This window comes from Canis aureus, chromosome X, assembly GCF_053574225.1.
Source record: "Canis aureus isolate CA01 chromosome X, VMU_Caureus_v.1.0, whole genome shotgun sequence".
NCBI classification, from domain to species: Eukaryota; Metazoa; Chordata; class Mammalia; order Carnivora; family Canidae; genus Canis; species Canis aureus.
Genome location: NC_135649.1, coordinates 83,749,431 through 83,771,738, shown reverse-complemented (window position 1 = coordinate 83,771,738; position 22,308 = coordinate 83,749,431). Strand labels below are relative to the sequence as shown.

Below are 22,308 nucleotides of genomic sequence, written 5' to 3'. Positions count from 1 at the left end.
GAATTTTTTAAAACCTTATAGGTAGTGATACCAGTGGTATTGGATAAATTTGTATGAGAAGAGAGGCACAAAAGACCATGAGGCACAAAAGATATGAACAGATTTTTTAAGGTGAAACTTAGCTTAAAAAAACAAATACTAAGTATCCAGTTTCATGAATTTTTACACATATCTGTAACCACAACCCAGACCAAGACATGGAACACCGCAGAGGTAGCCAAAAAGCACCAAAAAGCAAAAAGAAATATCCCTCATACCCACTTTCCAGTCCTTATTTGGGTCCCTATTTACCATTTCGATTGTTATCACTGTAGGTTAGTTTAATCTGTTTTTGAATTTCATATAAACAGAATCATACAGCATACACTCTTTTTCTGTCTACCTAGCACTCCATGTTGTGGTTGTATCAACACGCATTCGTTTCTATTCTTGAATAGTATGCTGTCGTATGGATATACCAGGATTTGTTTATCCATTCTCCTTTGATGAGCATTTCAGTTGTTTCCAGTTTTAGGCTATTCCACATAAAGTGAGCAATAACTTTTGCCCACTACGATGGTTGTCCTTTGATTTTTGAAGCTCTTTTCAGAGCTTGGACTCAAGGTGTGTCTAAAAGCTTCTTTATTCAAAACTCCATCCCTAGTTATTTAATCTGGTCCTTCAGTTGCTGATAAGGAGCTATGTGCGTACTAAATTGATTAAAAAGAGCTTCCAAACATTACTTGTCCTTACTTCTTTGGCTGCCATTTTTTTTTTTTTTTGGCTGCCATTTTTTTTAAAACCTGTTTGAACATTCCACTCACATCATCTTTCCCTAGTCACTATCCAACCCAGCAAATTTGTTAAGCAGTTTAACTGCAGGGCAAGAGAGACTTTAGAATTCTGTTCATGGGAAAGCTCATAATACTGTATCAGTAATTCATTGTCCTTTAAAAACTTCCCTGGCTTTATCTTGTTAATGGCAGTTCCAGGGGAGTTAACAGTTCGAGCTCAAGCTCACAGAGTTAAACTGTCCATGATAAATACTATGGTATTCTGATGGATAGAGAAGTAATCGTTTTAAAAAATATTTGACTAATGGTTTCTTTTTCTTACTAAGAATGTCCAGCTTACAAACTGATAGGAGCTCTCAGGTGTCTGGCCTGAGAGTGACTGGTTTCAAGCAGCAAATGCCCCAGCTAATAGAGCAAGCTCTCTCAGCATAGTAAGTTTAGAACATGACTCCTGAAGAGTCCTCTAGAAATAAAAGAAGCTTTCTTATCTATTGTCTTTTGGTTTTTAGTACCTTTTGGGTTGCCCAAGATCACTGTCATCTTTCTACTGTTGGTTTCTTTTTTTTTTAAGATTTTATTCATGAGAGACAGAGAGAGAGAGAGAGAGGCAGAGACACAGGCAGAGGGAGAAGCCGGCTCCACACAGGAAGCCTGATGCGGGACTCGATCCCGGGACTCCAGGACCAAGCCCTGGGCCGAAGGCAGGCAGGCACTAAACCCCTGAGCCATCCAGGGATCCCCCTACTATTGATTTCTTGATGTGGGTAGATCTGGTGCTAGTTTAACTAGCCTTATTTGACAGTCTTTCACTTTTTAAAGTTGTGGCGCTCTCAGAAACTCATGTACACATTTGTAAGAGAGGGGGAGAACACTTTTTTTTTTTACCAGAAGTTGCCTAACCCCTCACATTCATATGGAAAAAATATTTTCCATTTTTTTAAAGCATGCCTTCCTTTCAGTACTCTCCCAAAGTACTGATTTCACTTTGAAGGTACTTTGGCTGAAAGAGTAGAGCAGACTGATGGTAGTTACATGATTTAAAAGACTGTGGTTTGAAAATGTTACCATCCTCATCCTTCCTACTTACATGCTGCAACCTCTTCATTACCCAGATTGCTGCTACTTTCTAATAGTATCATGCCTCTTTGTAAACTGAACTGAAAGGCTTGTCACTGCCTATTTTTCATACTTGGTTGGTTAAATGACAAAACAAGGCATGTGGCACCATCTCTTACATAGAATAGATGCTAGATTTTGTGAATTTTAATTCCTTTCCTTAGTGGCTTTCTTTGGTTCCTAAGTAAAATGTGGGTATCTTGGATTCATTAAAGTAACCATGCCCATCTCTACTCCTGCCCTCTCATTCTGTATATGAATCAGTAATTTTACATTACTAGAAATGATCAAAGATCTGAGCAGTGGCTAGAGATAGGTTTTATTTATTCTTTGTTCCATAGTAACCGTAAGAGACGTGGTTCACCTCATCGTTTTGATGTCCTGAGCTTCGTGTAATATCATTTTTGGTTTGCAAGAGGTACTTCTAGAATGCCTTGGTGCCTCTGCCTTATGGTGATGTTTTATTTGTAGGTCAGCATTGCTTGTCCTGAGAGGATGGAACCAATCACAAAGGTCTCCCACATCCCGCCCAGTCGATGGGCCTTAGTCTGCAACCTGTGCAAGCTGAAGACAGGAGCCTGTATTCAGGTAAGTCCCCAAGAGAAATAGTGAAGTGGGCTACCACTGAATTAGCCAGCCTCAACTTCCCAGTGAGAGCAGCCTCTTAGCTGCAAGTTTACTCGGGAGGCCTCCCACTCACTCCTAGGGCTCTGCCATTGTACAGACCATTCTGGAGCCATTTTTTTTAGACATTGCCTCTACACACTTCAGTGTACTCTTTTCATCCATAGTGGTAGTTAATTTTCATCCTTTGCTGTCAGATCTCAGATGAATTAGGTAAGTTCTGAAGCTAGATGATACCATCCTGGGTGGAAACAAGCCATAACTCTAAAACAACCAGGCCCATCTTCCTGTGCATCTCACCCACTAACTATGGATGGACTCAGGTTCCAAGATGATTCAACCAGTGACTGTTGCTTAGACTAAGTACAACTCATTTTTTGGTAGGGAAAGCTGCATCTAAATGCATAAATTCTGGTAGATAGGTTTGAAAGTCATTCTTACAGACACACATTTCTCATATATGGAGTACAAGTAAAGTTTTCTGAGACGTCTGGGATACAAGAATTCAGCTGAATGAAGTAGAAGTAGTAGCTGGTGCACCCAACAGCAATAATTGGGGGATGGTGGATGAGACTGGGAGAGGCCATTTACCTCCGACAAAGGCAGAAGGGTTGACCCTTCTACTCCCCAGGCCTCCTGCAAAGGAGCTGCAGGTTGGTTAAAATTAGATTTGCCTGCTGAGTTCCTTAATAGAAAAGGAGCCATATACGATGCCATCACTTAGGGACAAAGGCTCTAGGTGTTCCATGAGATTTCTTGCTGTCTGGCTCATCTTGTAGATTTCTTGCTGTATACCTGGGATCAGCTACTCCTTGAAGTAAACCTGGTTCTTTTACTGAGAAATGGTATTTAAAGAACATAATCTGGGGCAGCCTGGGTGGCTCAGCGGTTTAGCGCCGCCTTCAGCCCTGGGTGTGATCCTGGGGACCCAGGATTGAGTCCCACGTCGGGCTCCCTGCATGGAGCCTGCTTCTCCCTCTCCCTCTGCCTGTGTCTCTGCCTCTTTCTTTCTCTCTCTCTCTCTCTCTCTCTCTGTCTCTCATGAATAAATAAATAAAATCTTTTTTAAAAAGTATTAAAAAATGAACATAACCTGGACCCCAAAGGCCCTTTCAATTTTTAAAATTCATTTTTTACATCTAATAGAATTGGATACTTTGTCCTGCCTTTTTTTAAACTTTTTTTTCTGCTGATATTATTTAACTATAGCAGTTATAAAGGAAAACAGTTTAAGGGAACACTAATCCCACTGGATTGCCTAATTAGATTTTCCTAAGTTCTATCCTGGCTGCTCCTCAGATGTGAGCCCTTGGGAGGCCAAAGTTGTGCATCATTCTTTCGTGGATTTCCCCTTAGCACAAAGGGGAATGTCTGCCCATTGTCAGTGCTCAATTAGTGTTTATTGAATAAATATATCTATATTTAATTATGTCATAAATTTGTTATAATATTCATTCTCCCCACTAAAAAATAAAATAGTTTCCATGTTTTTACAATTATTAGTCATTTAAAAAATTTTTAAGTAATCTCTACACGCAGCGTGGGACTCAAACTCAGAACCCCGAGATCAAGAGTCCTATACTCCACTGACTGAGCCAGCCAGGTGTCCCATTATTAGCCATTTTATAATAGCACATTGAACTTATATGCATTAGTTAACTTATTTTCATTATTGTGGTGCCTACATTTTTCTCCCTATCTTTCCTGTTTTAAAGGATGATTTTTTAGAATTGTTAGTAATTGGCAGCATGACTGCTATGAGAGAAAACACTGGCCTAGACCTTAGCAGACCCAAGTTTGCATTACAGCCCCATGTTACCACATTCTTCCACACTGAGTTATTTATTCTTAGATTTACCTTCCCTAGTAGATTGTAAGCTCAGACTGTTTCATCCTTAGGTCCCCCACACCCCTGACATGGCAGACAGACAGTAAATATTAGACTGATGGATAGATGAACAGATGGACAGATAAAGCATTCTGGAGTAGGTTTTTCACCTGCAGGGCAATGATTCTTATTTTTATTGTTTAGAGTTTAGAGTCAGCATTTTGTAAAGATCTTACCAAATTAAGACTCTTAAATTTTTTATTATAAGGGATTACATTTATTCAGCAAATATTTGAGTGCCTAATTGTGTGCCAGGCGCTGTTCTAGGCACTAGAGATTTATCAGTGAACCAACAAAGAACCTTGCGCCTTGCAACTTAGGTTTGAGTTGAGAGAAATAGAGAATAAGGAACAGTGCATGAGAAAATGGGAAGTGCTATAGAAAGGAAAAAGTGGAGCACACTAAGAAGTTGGGGAGAGTGTGCGCAGTGGGCATGTATTACAGGTTTAAATAGACTGATCAGAGTAGGACCTGCCGTAGAGATGACATTTGAGAAAAGACTTGAAGATGAGAGAAAACAATGCAGATATTTCAGGTAAAAATATTCCCAGCAAGGGAGGCCTCTGCTCCCCGGAAGGGACGCCGGCCCGCCTGGCCCTAGCTTGCTCCCAGGGGTGGAACGGGAGGGGGAGGGAGGAGGGGGGAGGGAAGGGAAACCGGCCCGGCGGCCCTGCCCCTCCCCCCCGCCCCTCGGCTGCCCCCCCCCAAAAAAAAATTCCCAGCTGAGAGATCAGCCAATGATAGGAGTGTGTCTGGCCTGTTTGAGTGACAGGAAGGAGGCCAATGAGGCTAGAATGGAGTGGGTAAGAAGAGAATATCAGAGAGATCATACGGGAACTTGGCTGTTTACAGAAGAAATTGGCAGGGTTTTTTTCTGTAAACAGAGTAAATATTTTAGGCTTTACGGGTTATACAGTCTGTGACACAACTATTCAACTCTACCTTGAGCATGAAGACAGCTATAGACTGTACTTTAAGCGAATGAACGTGGCTGTATTCCAGTAAAACCTATGGTGGACTGTAAAATTTAAATTTCACGTTCACGTGTCATAAAGGATTCTTCTTTTTATTTTTTGCATCATTTAAAAATGTAAAAACATCCTTAGCTCCCATTCTTTGCTCTTGGGCCACACAAAAGCAGCTGCTGCATTTGGTCTGTGGGCCATAGTTTGCCCCTGGTGTAGGGCTTCGAGGGCACTTATGAGATCTTTTGTTTTTACTCTCAGTTGAAGGGTGAGCAGTTGGCAGGCTTTGAGTAGGCAAGTGATATGACTTGACTTGTGTTTTTAAAGGATCACTCTATAGAATGATATGATGTCTAATATTTACTTCAAAATAACCTGGGGGGCAGGGTACTATGGGGGTTAAAGATAAAACAAGATTGGTCATACATTAATTACTATTGAAGCTGGCCGATGGGTATATGGAGGTCATTATTATTCTCTGTGCTGTTATATAGGTTTTTAAATTTCCATGGTAAAAGGTTAAAAACAAAAATAGGCTCTGACTCCTATATTTAGAATAGACTGGGGAAGGAAGATTGGAAATAGGAAAAGCAGTTTAGAAGGCTATTCTAATAATCCTTGAGAGATGGTGGTGGCTTTGACTGGAGTAGTCGCCCTGGAGGTAATGAAAAGTGACTAGATTCTGGATGAATGTTGAAGGTAGAACCAACAGAATTGACTGTGAATCAGATATGAAGTGTAGGAGAAAGATAGGAGTTGAGGATACCTTCAGGTTTGGGGCCCAAATGGTGGGAAGGATGAAGTTGCCATAAACCAAAGAGAAATCTGCAGGAGAACAGATTTGGAGGAAAAGATGATGAGTTCAGGTTTAGACATTAAGTTTGAGATATCTATTCGACATCCTAGTAGAAATGTCCAACTGGAAGTTTTCCATGTGAGTTTGGAGTTTGGGAAAAATACTGGACTGCAAACGTTCATTTGGGGGACATTGGCCTAGAGATGGCTTTAGCCTGGACTGGGTAAGATCACCAAGTGAGTGAGTGAGTGTAAATAGAACAGTACCAAGCACTAGTCCTGGAAGCGTTCCAGAATGAAAAAGTCCAGTAGAGTAAGAAGTGGCAGAGACTGGGAAGAAGCCAGCAGGGAGACAGAAGGAAAACTGAGTATATAGCAGCCTAAAAATCAAGAGAAGAAAGCATTTCAAAGAGAAGGAAAGGATCAGTGGTGTAAAGATGTGACTGAAGTAAGGTGAGGGCTACAGATGGACCCCTGAATTTAGCAGTGTGATTATTGGTAATTGGAAGGAACCGTTTAGGGGCAGCAGCAATGGCAAAAGCTACATTTGCTGAGGGTCAGGGCAACGAGAGGGAGTAGGAACAGTTCAAAAAGGTGAGGTAAAGAGGTATTTTCCTTAAGATGGTAGAAATACCAAGTATATGTATGTATGCTTGTTAACACAGAGAGCATTGCAGTAATGCATGAAAGGGAGTGATCTAGTGGAGAGGAAAAACTGCTGAAGGTGAGGTTTTCCATAGGTGAGAGAGGGTGGGGTAAAGTGCACGATGAACGAGTGGCCTTGAGCAGGAGCATGATAGTTCTTCCCTGGTAACAGCCTTGAAGGCAGAATATAGGTTCAGTATTAAGTATGCATGCTGATGGGAACCTGGAGACGTACTCTTTTGATGGTTTTAATTTCCTCAATGAGGTAGGAAGCAGGATCATCAGCTGAGAGTGAGATCCAGGGGTTTGAGGAGAGGTGTGAAATCATTTTATGGTTTGGGGAAGTGCAGTGTGAGTGCCAGGCTGTATTAAAGACCCTCCCCCTGGAGTGAGGGGGAATGAACTTCAGGTGACCTTCTAAAGTATGTAATCTTTTCCCACCTACATTCTACTTATACATATAGAGTGGTGTGGTGTTTGTTTTCCATGGTTGATACCTAGTTTTCCTGTGGGTAAACAGACCAAAACCTTTTTCTTCCTTTTAAACCACCACTAAGTAAAGTTAATTCCAAACTCATTAGTAATTTAACATCTTGCTCCCTGTATGTGAATCAAAAATATAGTAAACAAATACAGTAATTCAGTAGGGGTCATATAGCATCATTGTTCTTGGGAGGTTTATTTTAAGCCTTTGTGATTAGTAACATATTTGGGGTATTTTATTTTAACTCTTTATAGATTTTTTAACTAGCTGTGAATCATGTTTATTCTTCCTGTTTCTCAGCAGTGGGAACACATGTATCTGTCCTCTTTTGATTTGGGAACACTCACTGGGGAAGGATAGAATCCAGCACTGGTGGGTTTGGGGTCTAAACTAGCCAATGTCTACAGCTTCCATATCTGGGAGCTAGAAACTTTCTCCTGAACATGAAGTATTTCTGATAATCCTGAACCAGATCATAAAGACTAGGTTCAAATGAGATACCCCAGACAGCTCTGGATTTTGCCTAGACCTTGGCAGTAGTCCCTCTAACTGCCAGCTTTCCAGAATTCCTGTAGGATCCTTATATGTCTTCTGTTCAAGCCCCATTCAACCTAGATCCACATGTTTTCAGTTTTCTCTGAGAAGAAAGAAAGAACAGTGGTTAAGAATATGACATTTGGGGTGCTGGCTCAGTTGGAAGGCATACAACTCTTCATCTCAGGGTCATGAGTTCAAGCCCCACGTTGGGTGGAAAGATTGATTGATTGAATACATAAATAAATATACATATACACACACTTACTTAAAAAGAATATGACCTTTGGAGCCAGATTCCTGGGGTTCAAATTCTGGTTCCACCTCCTTGCTTCTTACACCATCTTAAGGAAGATACCTACCATATCTGTGCCTTCGTTTCCATACCTCTAAATGGAAATGATAATAATACCTACTTAATAAAGAGCTTAGTACAGTGCTTAACATTTAGTAAATACTCAGTTGTAATATTAGTTGTACTTGTTTTTAATTATTCATATTATTATTCCTAGGAGTCGTTCAGACTTTGCTGATGGAAAGCACTCATGCAGCCAAACTTAGTAGAATCATGAAACATTTGGTACTAGATAAGTGTCTCTTTTGACAGTAGATGGATGTGGTCATGTTTGAAATCACATGCAAATGGATCGAATTCAGGATAAATCAGTGCGCTGCCATGAGTTTATTGTTAGGCTAATATGAGTTAGATTATGAGGAAAGTGAACTTTTTAAAAAACAAGTAAAAATCTTCAACAAGTAGGGAAATGCAAGTATGCCTACTCAATGACTATAGTTAGTATTTTTTTCATATATTCCAAATTTCGTCAGTACAAATTGTTCTGGTTCTAAGGCATTTCCTGTCCCTGCCTTCAGGAGTTTATAGTCTATTAAGGGAGGCGAATATAAATGGGAAAAGTTAGGGATGCCTGGGTGGCTCAGTGGCTGAGTGTCTGCCTTCGGCTCAGGGCATGATCCTGGATTCTGGGATCAAGTCCCACATCGGGCTCCCTATAGGGAGCCTGCTTCTCTCTCTGTCTATGTCTCTGCCTCTCTCTCTGTGTCTCTCATGAATAAATAAATAAAATCTTTAAAAGAAACGAACATGGGAAAAGTTAAATAACACTAAAGTGACATCTGCCCTCAGACTTGCAGACTCTTAGGGATGAGAGGTCAGGAGGGCTGGTGGCCACTGTTGGTGCCAGAATTTATACAATGGCTGGAGTAAGTTTTATAGGCTGGCTTGAACCATTTAGGACATTGTTTCAGTGAGAGTTTTGAGAAAATTGCTGTGATACCACCCAGTTGTCTGTTCACAGTTCATTTGGGATTAAAGACAACCAAACGGACACTGTCCTGCAGCAGCATGGGAACTCCTGAGTACATATGCACCAGGCCCTTAGTGTTCCAGGCAGGTGTCATCCCCTTTTGAGAAGGACACATGGTTTTCTTTTTGGGGGGTGACGAAATATCTCTTAACTCATTTCTTTTTCGTTAAGATTTATTTATTCATGAGAGACACAGAGAGAGAGAGGCAGAGACACAGGCAGAGGGAGAAGCAGGCTCCCTGAGGGGAGCCTGATGCGGGACTCAATCCTGGATCCTGGGATCACACCCTGACCTGAAGGCAGATGCTCATCCATTAAGCCACCCAGGCATCTCATCTTGTAACTCATTTATTTTCTATAATTTCTGAAGAATACATAGAAAATTATTCCTCCTCCCCCCTTTAAAAATAAATAAACCACAGTGAAATACTACGTCATCCTCACTAGGGTGATAATCATCAGTAAGGCAGACAAATAACAATTATTGGCAAGAATGTGGAGCAATTGGAAACCCTGTGTTTTGCTGGTGGAAATATAAAACATGCAGCCACTGTGGAAAACAGTTTGTCAGTTCCTCGAAAAGTTAGATGTAGAATCACCATATGACCCAGCAATTCCACTTCAAAGTATATACCTGCAGTCTGAGAGGTGTCCAGGACCACCCTCAGGTTCAGTAATTCACAAGAAGGACTCACAGAACTCAGAAAAGCCATTGTACTTGTGGTTATGGTTTATTACAGTAAAAGGATGCAGATTAAAAAAAAAGCAAAGGGAAGAGGTGCATGGGGCAGGGTCCAAGAGACACCAGGCGTGGAGCTTCCAGTTGTCCTCCCCAAGTGGAGTCTTAGGGACAGATTTGATTTCTCTACTAATGATGTGTCATAATACACAGTATTGCCAACCAGGGAAGCTCACCCAGGTCTTAGCGTTCAGAGATTTTATCAGGAGTTGGTGATGTAGACACAGTTGACCACCTGCATGGCTGACCTTAGTCTCCAGTTCCTCCAGAGATCGCGCTGATCCCAGTGGCCCAAAGCCTCCACCATACATCAGGTAGCATAGACTACCTGACATGGCCCAACGATCCCAGATAAACAGGCACCGTCTTCTCAATCAAGACATTCCAAAGGCTTAGAGGTTATCTTAGGAGCTGGGGGCACAGGGCCAAACCTTTCTTTGGGCAAGGTTAATCCTTTAATGCACCTTACCAAGGAGAAATGAAAACATATGTCCACACAAAAACTTACACAGTGCTCACAGCATTATTTCATAACAGCCAGAAAGTGAAAACAACCCAAATGCCCATCAAGTGATGAATGGATAAACAAATGTGGTATGTCCATACAATGGAATATTGTTTAGCCACATTTTTAGAAGAATGAAATTCTGAAACATGCTATAACATGGATGGACCTTAAGAACATGCTAAGTGAAAAGAAAAAGATGAAAATGCCACATGTTGTATGATTCCTCCTATATGAAATGTCCAGAATAAGCATATCTACAGAAACACAAAGTTAGGGATGCCTGGGTGGTTCAGTGGTTGAGCATCTGCCTTTGGCTCAGGTCATGATCCTGGGGTCCTGGGATCGAGTCCTGCATCAGGCTCCCCATGGGAAGCCTGCCTCTCCCTCTGCCTATGTCTCTGCCTCTCTCTGTGTGTCTCTCATGAATAAAAAAATAAAATCTTTTAAAAATATTTTAAAGAAACACCAAGTTAGATTAGTGGTTACTTGGAGCTGGGATTAGAAACAGGAAGTGACTACAGGGAGGCATGAGATTTCTTTTTTGGGGGGTGATGAAATACCGGAATTATGTAGTGGTGATGGTTGCAAACTATGTAAATATACTAAAATCAGTGAAATGTATACTTAAAATTGGTGACTTTTATTGGCACATAAACTCTATCTCAATAAAGCTGTTATTTTTTTAAGATTTATTTTATTTATTCATCAGAGACACAGAGAGAGAGGCAGAGAGACAGGCAGAGGGAGAAGCAGGCTCCATGCAGGGAGCCCGATGTGGGACTCCAGAATCACACCCTGGGCCAAAGGCAAGCGCTCAACCACTGAGCTACCCAGGCATCCCAAAGCTGTTATTTTAATGAGCATAATAATACCTCCTCTGTCACTTTAAGTGGTTACAGTAGAAACAAATGAGATATATATAAAGGCACTTTGTTTAATAGAATGTTCCAAGTATATGTTTTTGGAAAAAGCAAATAGATATTTGATTGGCACCAAAACTGGATTGGCATTTCTCCTTTACCACCAAGATCTATAGATCTTCAGCTGTAAATATCATAGAATGACCTTTTTTTGTGACTAGATGGATTTTATGGCAGAGTTTCCTAGCGGCATTCCATTTTTCATCTAAGTACCCAATACTTATTCATGTATTATTCCTTTTATCTTTAGTAATTTATAGTTATGTCTCTACAGATGGCTATAAATCTGACCTGAGAGAGATGGTCTATTTTTAGCTTCCTGTCAGTAGTAGTTTTATGTCACACATTCATCCCCTTGAATAGGAAACAGTCCTTTTGCTTTCTCTTCCCATATTTTTATCAGCTACTAAATAGTGAAAGAGTACTATGCCCAACACTTTTAATCTTTTGCTTAAAACAAATGCCTTTTGGGCAGCCCCGGTGGCTCAGTGGTTTAGCGCCGCCTTTGGACCAGGGTGTGATCCTGGAGACCCAGAATTGAGTCCCACGTCGGGCTCCCTACATGGAGCTTGCTTCTCCCTCTGCCTGTGTCTCTGCCTCTCTCTCTCTCTCTCTGATGAATAAATAAACAAAATCTTAAAAAAAAAAAAAAAGAAAAATTGGGACGACTGGGATGCTCAGTGGTTGAGCACTTGCCTTCGCCCAGGGTCTCTGCCCTCCCCGCCCCCTCTCATGAATAAATAAATAAAATCTTTTTTAAAAATGCCTTTTGCTATGTGTTCTCTAAATGACTGGCTAATTTCTTAGCCAAGTGATTAACAAAAGGTGCCCAAATAAAAGGACATTTTTGGCTTTCATCATGGACGTTTTAAGGATACGGATTTCGGCGTAATGTAACAAACTTTTCCATTAGAGCTGTCCAAAGGTGAGGTGGGCTGTCTCAGGAATGCTGTTTAAGTGGTTAGATTACCACTCGCTTGAAAAGTGGAAGGAGGGATGCATGGGTGGCTCAGTCAGTTAAGTGTCTGCCTTCAGCTCAGGTCATGGTTGCAGGAAGTCCTGGGATCGAGCACCACACCAGGCTCCCTGGTCAGTGAGGAGTCTGCTTCTCCCTCTGCTTTCGCCACCACCACCACTTTTGCTTGCACACATGGGCGCATGCGCGCTCTCTCTCTCTCTCTCTCTCTCTCTCTCTCAAATAAATAAATAAATAAATAAATAAATAAAGTCTTTGGAAGAAAAAAAAGAAAAGTGAGAAAGGAGTTGGGAGGGGGCAGGGCAGTGAAGGTAGAACATCAGGTACTCTAAAGAGAAGCACAAATAGTAATAAATGTGCTGGATAAGATAATCTTAGAATTAAATTTCATCTCTGGAATTCTTTATCCTATAAAATTAGCTTAAATGGAATCTGTCCCCTTTGAAGCTTTGATGGTTGCCAGTTTTATCTTAGGTGTTGAATTTCTCAATCTATTATAAGGGAGACCTGTCAGGGTTTGCATCTGTTTAGTCTTTATTCAAACCCAAGGTCATTCCTTATTTGTAGTTATCAAAAACCCAACATATAGGTAATTGAGCAGTCTGCCATCCAGATGCAGGCTTCCAAAAGAGCTGAGACTTGGCTTTCACCACAGGAATTCCCCCTATTTTTAGAAATAAATGCTCCATCGCTTTCTCTCCTTCCTCTGTATAAACATATACATGCACCCATGCATTTAAAATCTTTGGAAGGAAAGCTGTAGCATCGCAAGCATAACAAATGATAATTGAGACCAGTCGAAGCACAGGAGGACAGCAATCCTGGGTCTGGTTCTTCCTACTCTGCTGCCCTGTAAATGAATCCTCAGCACGTGCTACTTAACAAATGTGTTGCATCTATGAACAGCAGAATATCGTAAGCTTAATCTCAGATTGTCTGTAGCCTTAATTTCCCATAGAACTTTCTGCAGTGATAGAAATATATACTGTTCAGTGTAGATTTAAGCTGTTGAAATGTGGCTAGTGTGACTGAGGACTTGAATTTTTAATTATATATAACTTTAATTGATTTAAGTTTAAATTGCTACTTGTGGCTAGTTGGCTACTATGTTGGACAACATGGCTCTATAAGAATAATTTCAAGAAGTTAGGTTACCTAGATAATTGGAGATCCTGTGGCCTTTTTAGAACCACTAGATGCTCTGGCAATAATATTGACTTTGTTGGGTTTTTTGTTTATTTAGAAGCATTTTTTTTAAAAAAGCATTTCTTGAGCATCTGCTTATTCAAAAGTTGATGCCAATGCAAATTTGAATGACACAGCTTCTGTCTTTAAGAGCTCTAGCCAGGGATTTGACATTTACTATACTGTTAAGTACAGTGTGAAAAGTACCACTATAGAAGCATATAATAAGGTGATGTGGGGGACACAAGGTATAGCATGACTCTTCACAAAGGGCAGGGAAGATTTCCCAGAAAAACTTAATGCTTGAGCTAAAATCTTAAAGAAGTTTGAAATATATATATATATTTTTTGCCTCTGTTCTTTCTGTGTTCTATACAAACAGATTTCTGGGTTATTTGTAAAGTATCTGTTGTCATTTTAGGGCCAGTTTTCTCCCTGGCTTTCCTTTGCTTCCTGTGACCTCTCAATTTAAGCCCAGGGATATAAGGTTTCCCTCTCCCTCCCCACCCTCCAGCCCTGCTGCCTTTAACACCTCTTTTCTTCCTACAGTGCTCTGTGAAAAGCTGCATCACTGCCTTCCATGTCACCTGTGCCTTTGAGCACAGCCTAGAGATGAAGACCATCCTAGATGAGGGAGATGAAGTGAAGTTCAAGTCATACTGCCTCAAGCACAGCCAAAATAGGCAGAAACTCGGGGAGGCTGAGTACCCCCTACACAGGGCCGCAGAGCAGAGTCAGGCCAAAAATGAGAAAACCAGCCTGCGGGCACAGAAGCTTCGGGAGCTGGAGGAGGAGTTCTATTCCCTGGTCCGCGTTGAAGATGTGGCTGCAGAGCTGGGGCTGCCAACACTAGCCGTGGACTTTATCTATAACTACTGGAAACTGAAGCGGAAAAGTAACTTCAACAAGCCATTATTTCCTCCAAAGCAGGATGAAGAAAATGGCCTGGTGCAGCCAAAAGAAGAGAGTATTCACACTCGCATGAGAATGTTTATGCATCTACGGCAAGACCTAGAGAGGGTAAGGTGATCAGCTCTGGCTACTGTTTAGGTCTAGGTCTGCATAAAAATGGAGGCCCTGCTTCCAGTTTGTCATTTTCTAAAGGTCAGCTCATTTATACTGTGGGCTTCTGTGTCCTTACTTATCTTCTGATTACACCGTGGCCCCAAACGTTAGACTCTGTTTACATTTTTGGCAGGCACTTTCTGTCTTTTTAAGATTTTATTTATTTATTCATGAGAGACACAGAAAGAGAAAGGCAGAGACACAGGCAGAGGGAAAAGCAGGCTCCATGCAGGAAACCTGATGTGGGACTTGATCCTGGAACTCCGGGATCACACCCCGAGCTGAAGGCAGATGCCCAACCCCTGAGCCACCCAGGCAAACTTTGCCAGGCACTTTCAAGGGACTTGGAGGGCCCTCGTTTATATGCTATATGAGCCTTAAATCTGAAAGAAATTTTCATTTGGCTTACTTTTTATTCACCGTTGAGCCTAAATTGGCTCAGCTATATTTTACTGACACATAAGACTATGGGCTGAAGAAAGAATGAATTTCATTGAGGAAAGAACTAGATCAGAGTTTCTTAAACTTGGCACTGCTGACATTCTGGCTGGATAGTTCTTTGTTGTAGGGGACTGTCCTTTGTTGTGGGGGATACTGTTAGATGCTTAGCAGCATCCCTGGCCTCTACCCAATAGCAAATACCCACACACACACATACAACATACCCACTGTGACAACCAAAAATGGTTCCACATTACCAAATGCCTCCTGGGAGGTCAAAATCGCCTCTGGTTAAAAGACTCTACACCAGATAAGTCCGTTTAACTCACTTATTTAAGATAAGTTAGGCCCTGTGTTTACCCTAGATAATTTTATAATCAAGTATAATTATAGAGATGGCTTGTTTTTCTCTCTGCTACCAGAATTTGGAAGGGAATAGATTTGGCTCACTTTGTAAAATTTAACTCACACATCTATAGCACTTACTATGTGGCAGCACTGTTCTAAGCATTTCATAAATATTCACTCATTTAATCCTAACATGTCTGTGAAGAAAGTACTATTGTTTAGCCCTTTTTACAGAGCAATAAACTGGGGCACAGAAAGGTGGGGTGATTTGTCGAGGTGGGATGGGGAGTATGGGAGCATGAGGATTGCACCCTTGTGGCTGAGATTTGGCCAAGCTAGAGGTGTAAACAAAAAAGCCACTTTCAGTCTTTCCAGCAGACTTTTATCCTGCTGGTCCAGTACTCATTAGAAAATTGTACTGGGGGGATCCCTGGGTGGCTCAGCGGTTTAGCGCCTGCCTTTGGCCCAGGGTGCAATCCTGGAGTCCCGGGATCGAGTCCCACGTCAGGCTCCCTGCATGGAGCCTGCTTCTCCCTCTGCCTGTGTTTCCACCTCTCTCTCTCTCTCTCTCTCTCTCTCTTTGTACTCTCATAAATAAATAAATAAAATATTTAAAATAAAAAAAGAAAATTATACTGGATCCAGCATCCCCATTGTTTTATACAGGGATCTAAAGGGAAGGCCACAGTGTTAAACCATCACTCGGTCTTCCTCAGTTGGCTGTGCAGATAAACATTGAGCGCATCACACTGCAGGGAGAGTAGGTTTCAGGGAGTGGCTTAGGAGCGTTTTGCTTGTGCTGCTGATTGATATGGGAACCATGATCCCACGACTGATCGTGCTACATGAATTCCTTTACAGTGGCTCTGTCTTTTGTGTTCTGTCTTCTCTCTTCAGCCACCCCTGTACCTCACTTAATTTTAGTTGTCTTAATTTTAGCTAAAAAATTTCAATTGTCAGGTTTCTGTAACATGGCAAAAATCTCTATTTGCTGTATGTTGGGCTTTCAGGTCCGAAATCTGTGTTACATGATAAGCAGACGAGAGAAACTGAAATTATCACAAAACAAACTACAGGAACAGATCTTCGGTTTGCAAGTCCAGCTTGCTAACCAGGAAATGGCTGCAGGTAACTTTATATTAAAGATGTCCTAATATAGACTGGTTATATCCTATTTTAACAATTTTAATTTTATGGCAGTTGTTTTACTTAAAAATCTTGTAACATTCTTGTCAAATATCTCATTTGCTCAAGTCCAACCCTGATACAACATGGCCCATTTCAGTGTTGACTCATGAGGCAAGAAATCCCAAGGTAGAGTTGGGGGACTTGCAGGTGTAGGGCAGATAATCTAGGTGTCAGATATTAAGGGCCATTAGTGAAAACCATGAAATTATTCCGTAATCATCAGATTCATTTAGAAATCAGTAGGATAAGACCTAATCCTAGTTTCCAGAAAACGTTTAATTCCAAGGTTAAACAAACCCTTAGCCAATAGTTAGGAGATATAGGTTCTGTCTCTTTACTAATATTTGTTGAAGACCTACTGTGGACTAAGAAGCGAGCTAGGAAGTAGAGCAGTCAGCAAGACAAAATCCCTGCCTATAAGGTGTGCTGCCCACTTGGTGAGAGAGACAGGTGAGCATAATTACAGTGCCCTAAACATGGAGAGCTTGGCTGCAATGACAGTCGTATTCAGTGACATTTGTAACCTCCCTGTACCTCATTTAACACAGAGGTTGGTGGCAAAGCCTGGGCAACCAGGAGTCACTATGCAGGGTTCACAGAATCCAGCTCCAGCTAAGGGCCAGCCATAGAGTAAGAGAGACACCCAGAAGTGAGGTGTCAGGTAGGCATCAAAGGCTCTGGGGTGTTTGCAATTATCAAGGGTCACAGCAGAATGGGATAGCAGGAAGGAGCAGGGCTGCTCAGTCACAAAGACACCGTGACAAACAAGACCAGGAAAACCAAAGGATAGCGAGGAGGGCCCCTGCTTGCCGAGGAGACTGGCCCCAGATGTGGCTTCTGATTGGTGGGAACCAGCCCCATAAATGCTTGTAGTGTCAGTGGGTGGCAGCCCCGGGTAGAGATGAGAGATGTGAGTATTCAACATGTACCCTTAGGGAATGTGTGGTGCCCAGGCCCCTACTAGTTGTCCTCTTGTGGGCAAAGGTCAAGTCCCTATGCAAGAAGAAATTGTTTGGTAGTGCTTTTTAAATTTCAGAGCACTCAAAATAATAGAGAAAGGAAGATCTGTTCTAAATATGATTGTAGGATGATATAACCAGGTAACTGATTGCCAGTACTCCCCAGGCCAACCCCCATAGCAGGCCATGGGCAGGACTGTTGTGATTCTTTTCTGCTGGCCTTGCCACTGCAAATAACCTTCTCCATACCTCCATGATAGTCATTCACCGTCAGGAAATTATTTTAGGTTAAGGACATAAAACACATGGGAACCACCCACTACCATTACTACTATTGTCAGGTTAAAACATACATTCACATACTCTTCCTCCACCAAAACCTATGCTGTGTTCTTGACTTGCTTTAGGAAGGACAGAAGAGATTAGAGGGTAGGATCTGAAATGTCTAAGGCATGTCCTAAGTGCTATACAGTACCCACACATGCACACACGCAGACACACACACAGAAGGGGAGACTGTTCTAAGCCATTGCTATTGGCATTATTTTCAGAAATGGAGGGGGCAGAGATGGGGATATAGGAGGTGGCACACTAGTCTTTGTGACCATTTTACAGACTGGGAGAGTATAGGTGAAGAGGCTGAGAGACACATAACAGACTGAGGGGGGCACTTGATGGGATGAGCACTGGGTGTTATTCTGTATGTTGGCAAATTGAACACCAATAAAAAATTTTTTGGATTTAATATTAAAAAAAACAGTGGCATCGTTGAGTTTTCCACCTGTAGTACCCCCCACCCAACCTCTATCTCAGCTCCCTTCAGCTTCTATGCCACCATGATGTACATGCATATCAAAGACAGGGGCTTGTTAGACATTTGGAAGAGCGGGTGTGTGAACTCACTGTGCCATAATGAGCATGTACACTGTTATTTAAATCGGTTGTTAAGATGAATCTTTCCTTTTGATCACAGGACTTCCTTTGACAAGTGCACTAGAAAACTCATTGTTTAACCCACCACCAAGAATTACCTTAAAGTTAAAAATGCCCAAATCAGCTCCAGAAGACTGCCAAAACAGCTCCACAGAGCCTGATCATGGACCCCCATCTCCTGCCAGCAGCTCCCCTGTTCACGGTGTAAGGAGCATGCAGGTGCCTCAGGAGCCACTAGAAATGAGAACGAAATCGTACCCAAGACATTCACTAGAGAGCAAGAGTAACCGTCTGCTGGCCAGTCTCAGCCATCCTCGGAGTGAAACAAAGGATCCCAGTCCTGCATGGAGAACTCCATCTCCGGAGTTCTATCACGGGCAATCACTGGGAAAGCCTCTGGTCCTTCAGGCTGCCCTGCATGGACAGTCTTCCATTGGGAATGGGAAAAGTCAGTCTACCTCCAAGCTTGCCAAATCCAATGGCCTGGAGGGCAACTGGTCTGGAGATGTCACCCAAAAAGACAGCTCAAGTGAGACGTTCTGTGACCAGGAGTCCATACTCAGCTCCCACTTGGCCAGTCAGGGCACCTTTAGAAAATCTACCGTGGAACAGTTTAGCAGGTCCTTTAAGGAGACCACCAACAGATGGCCGAGGACCATGGAAGACCTCCAGTGTTATATGAAACCAACCAAGAATATTAACCCCAAGGAGCAGCTCTGGGGCAAGCAGCTTGTCAAGCGGTCTGCAGGGAGAGCTTCATATCAGGAAAATGATGGGTATTGCCCAGATTTGGAGCTGAGTGATTCAGAAGCAGAAAGTGATGGGAATAAAGAGAAAGTTAGGGTAAGAAGAGTTAGCTCTGACAGGGAGAATCCTTCCCATGACTCTCGACGAGATTGTCATGGTAAAAGCAAGACACATCCTGTTTCCCACAGTTCAACGCAAAGGTGATCAGAAACCTCCAAGAATAGCTTAATCTTTGCCTTTGCTCCATACATTGGGGAAAGCCACACACACACCAAAAGGATTTCTAGCATATGTTAGGAAGAGTTGTAGTGAAAAGAATAAAATGTTTCCATAGTAAATTGGCTTGCAGTTTTTGAAACCATTTAAGTCTACTTTTCACAAGCACATTAAAGAATTACAGATTGTCCGAAAGTTTTTCTGCCAGAGGCTGTTGAGAACAGCTAGGCCTAGAGTACTTGCTCAGTAAATACTCTGGGACAACTCTCCAGTCACATTAACACATTGATGCACATACATATTCAGAGTCCTTGCGTTGTTAATGGATTTGCAAGAGACCATGATTATCAGACACTAAAACTACTTATCTTTTGAAGCTACAGCATGTGACTCCCAGAGCTCCTGTCTGTAGGGAGTTCCTAACTCCATTGGTATCTGGAAACCCCACTTCAGGGAGAGACCAGAGACCACATCTCAGATACTGTGAGACTCACTACCCTCTTCCTTTGCTCTGCATAAGGTTGAGCTCCTTTCGCAGTATCTTACCTTACCAAGTCAATACTCCTAATGCTTATGAGTGTCCAGGGCCTGTTCCTAGACTTGCTTGTTAGGAACGCACTTGTAACCACTTCACCCATCTAACAAACATAAAAGGCTAACTTGCGGATAGTGTTTACAGAGGTACAAAAAAAGTACTACTTCTAAGGAAAATGCTCTGATTCTCGCAATTTAAGCATTTGTGAAAGATCCCAGAGCCTTTCCCAAAGTGAGACCAATTCTGGGGGATTTGTACCAGGTCAGGGTTTTTGTGTTATTGTTTTCAAATCAGTTTGACTTAAATAAGTTTGGCTGACAGTTTTTGTATACCTGCTTTAATGTTTATAAAAATTTTTATTGAGGTATAATTAAAATATAGTAAAATGCACAGAGGTTAAGTATTCTTACCTGCTTTAATTTTGAAACAGATTTTTATTGTCAAACAGAATTTGAAAGCATGTGTTTAACACATGGATATAATTTAGCTTTGTACCAACTTTGAATCCAAGGCAATTTCCCAAACAAAAAGGCTGGAGCCATTTTTCAGAAGTTGCTTATACCCTGTTCCCAAACTATCAGCCTTGATTGATTTCTGGGAGGAAGAGAATAATTACATTTGGGGGGGGCGGATAAAACATGTCTGCTTCCCATTTAAAGAAGGGGAAAATGTTACAGTTTTTAAAATGTGAAGCCGACTATAGTTCTCTGCTCTCTTTTCTTCTTAGCCTTAAATTAATATTCTCTTCTAGTTTGGGAAAGTGTAGTGGGAAGTTTCAGACAAGAGAGGCCACTTTTAGAGTTTTAACATTGCCTACTGGTGAACAAACAGCCCAGCTGCAGTAGGCGTGGGTCAGGCGAGGCAGGCCAGGGCTCTTCCTCTCGCTACCGACAAGGGAAACTCCAGTTTTCCTTTCCCTGCTTTGGTTCCTGTAGCGTTGTTAGTGGGTTCCATGGCTTTTGTTTGTTCTTCCTCTTTGGAAAACTTTGTATTTTGCCTCCCCTTTGGCCCACACCTTGAAAATGTTTCTTTTATTGCCTGTGTACATGTGTGAACACGCCATCGCATGTGTGGTAGGTGTCCTGTGTTTTGTTCGGATGGAAACGGCTATGGATTATTCCAAATGAGGAGAACAGTTTCTCCTGGGGATACACTAGGTTTCTGTGCTTTTTCTCTTGAGTTCTGCCCCAGGGGGAAGTAAATTTGACACCTTGCCAGTAATAAAATTATAATAGAGCTGTGTGATAAAAACTCCTTCTGCACAAGGCCAGTGCCATAGCCTGTGTCCCTTCATGCCTTTCGATTCAGAGTGAGTAGGAGGAAAAGCAAACATTGAAAAAGTGCTTCAGCCAAATTCCATATGTAATGCCATTGGGAGAGTATTGACTAAAGTAATTGCAGTCAGGGAAATATAGTTGTAATATTTTTACAAGATTTTCCTAAGTAAATGAAGGAGCCTTCAGTTCTGTAAATTGCAATTGCCCCAAAATGTATTTGCTACATTTTGCTGTTGTTTGAAGTATTACCTCTTAACCTTTTGTTAATTTTTTTTTCATTTTGTCTTATATAGTCCAGTTTTCCAAGATAAACTCCGTCTTTTTTCAAATGTCACCTTTTTACCAATACTTTTTCATTAAATTATGAAAACTGCTAACTGTCAGTGTGGTAATTTCTTAATTTGGCATGTGGGTTTTAGAAAATCTTACATCTGTTCCTTTTATATTTAAAAATCTTACTCATTAAACCACACAGATGGTGGGGGGAAAGGACAGAGCGGGAGGAGGAGGAATTGAAAGTTTAGAGGCACAGATTGATGATTCATGTCAATTACCAGGGACCAAAGAGAATTCTGGGGCCTTGAACTCTACCCCAAAATCATGATTTCATCAGGCTAGTAAGACAAAACCTTAGGATCATCATTTAAAAGTCACCATAGAAATGGATCCTATCTAAAGTCACACAGTCCAAAAGGATTAGATCAGGCATCACTTAAATATACACTCTTTACAGAATGCGTTCTATTTGGAGGATGTGAGCATAGTAATGTAATATGGGTTTTATAGTGTCATGGCGGAGGACTCTGAGGGCATTATAAACATTTTCATTATGGTTGAGAAATGTACTTACTAAGGGTCATTGGGTAAATCAGTAGTGAAGATAGTTAATAGCTACAGTGGTTTCCTCCCCCTTCTCCCTGCCCCTCCTCCTCGGCCGCCTTTTCTCTTTCTCCCTTTCACCCTTCCTCTCATTAATGGCTCTTTTTTAAGGTATTTATTTATTTATTTATTTATTTATTTATTTATTTATTCATGAGAGACACAGACATAGGCAGAGGGAGAAGCAGACTCACTGTGGGGAGCCCGATGCAGGACTCTATCCCAGCACCCCGGGATCACGCC

The 22,308-nt window shown here is 41.6% G+C and overlaps 1 protein-coding gene across 4 annotated transcripts in view; it reads left to right on the top strand.

Annotated features, from left to right (window-relative positions):
• The window catches only part of JADE3 (jade family PHD finger 3), a 140,039-nt gene extending 118,476 nt beyond the window's left edge, over positions 1-21,563 (top strand). For all 4 annotated transcript variants that reach the window (XM_077888439.1, XM_077888438.1, XM_077888440.1 and 1 more), the window contains 4 exons: positions 2,361-2,477; positions 14,027-14,497; positions 16,342-16,459; positions 18,452-21,563. In XM_077888439.1, the coding sequence (XP_077744565.1) occupies positions 2,361-2,477; positions 14,027-14,497; positions 16,342-16,459; positions 18,452-19,362 (1,617 nt within the window). In that variant the 3' untranslated portion in view covers positions 19,363-21,563. The remainder of the gene's footprint in view (positions 1-2,360; positions 2,478-14,026; positions 14,498-16,341; positions 16,460-18,451) is intronic.
• The last annotated feature ends 745 nt before the right edge of the window (positions 21,564-22,308 follow it).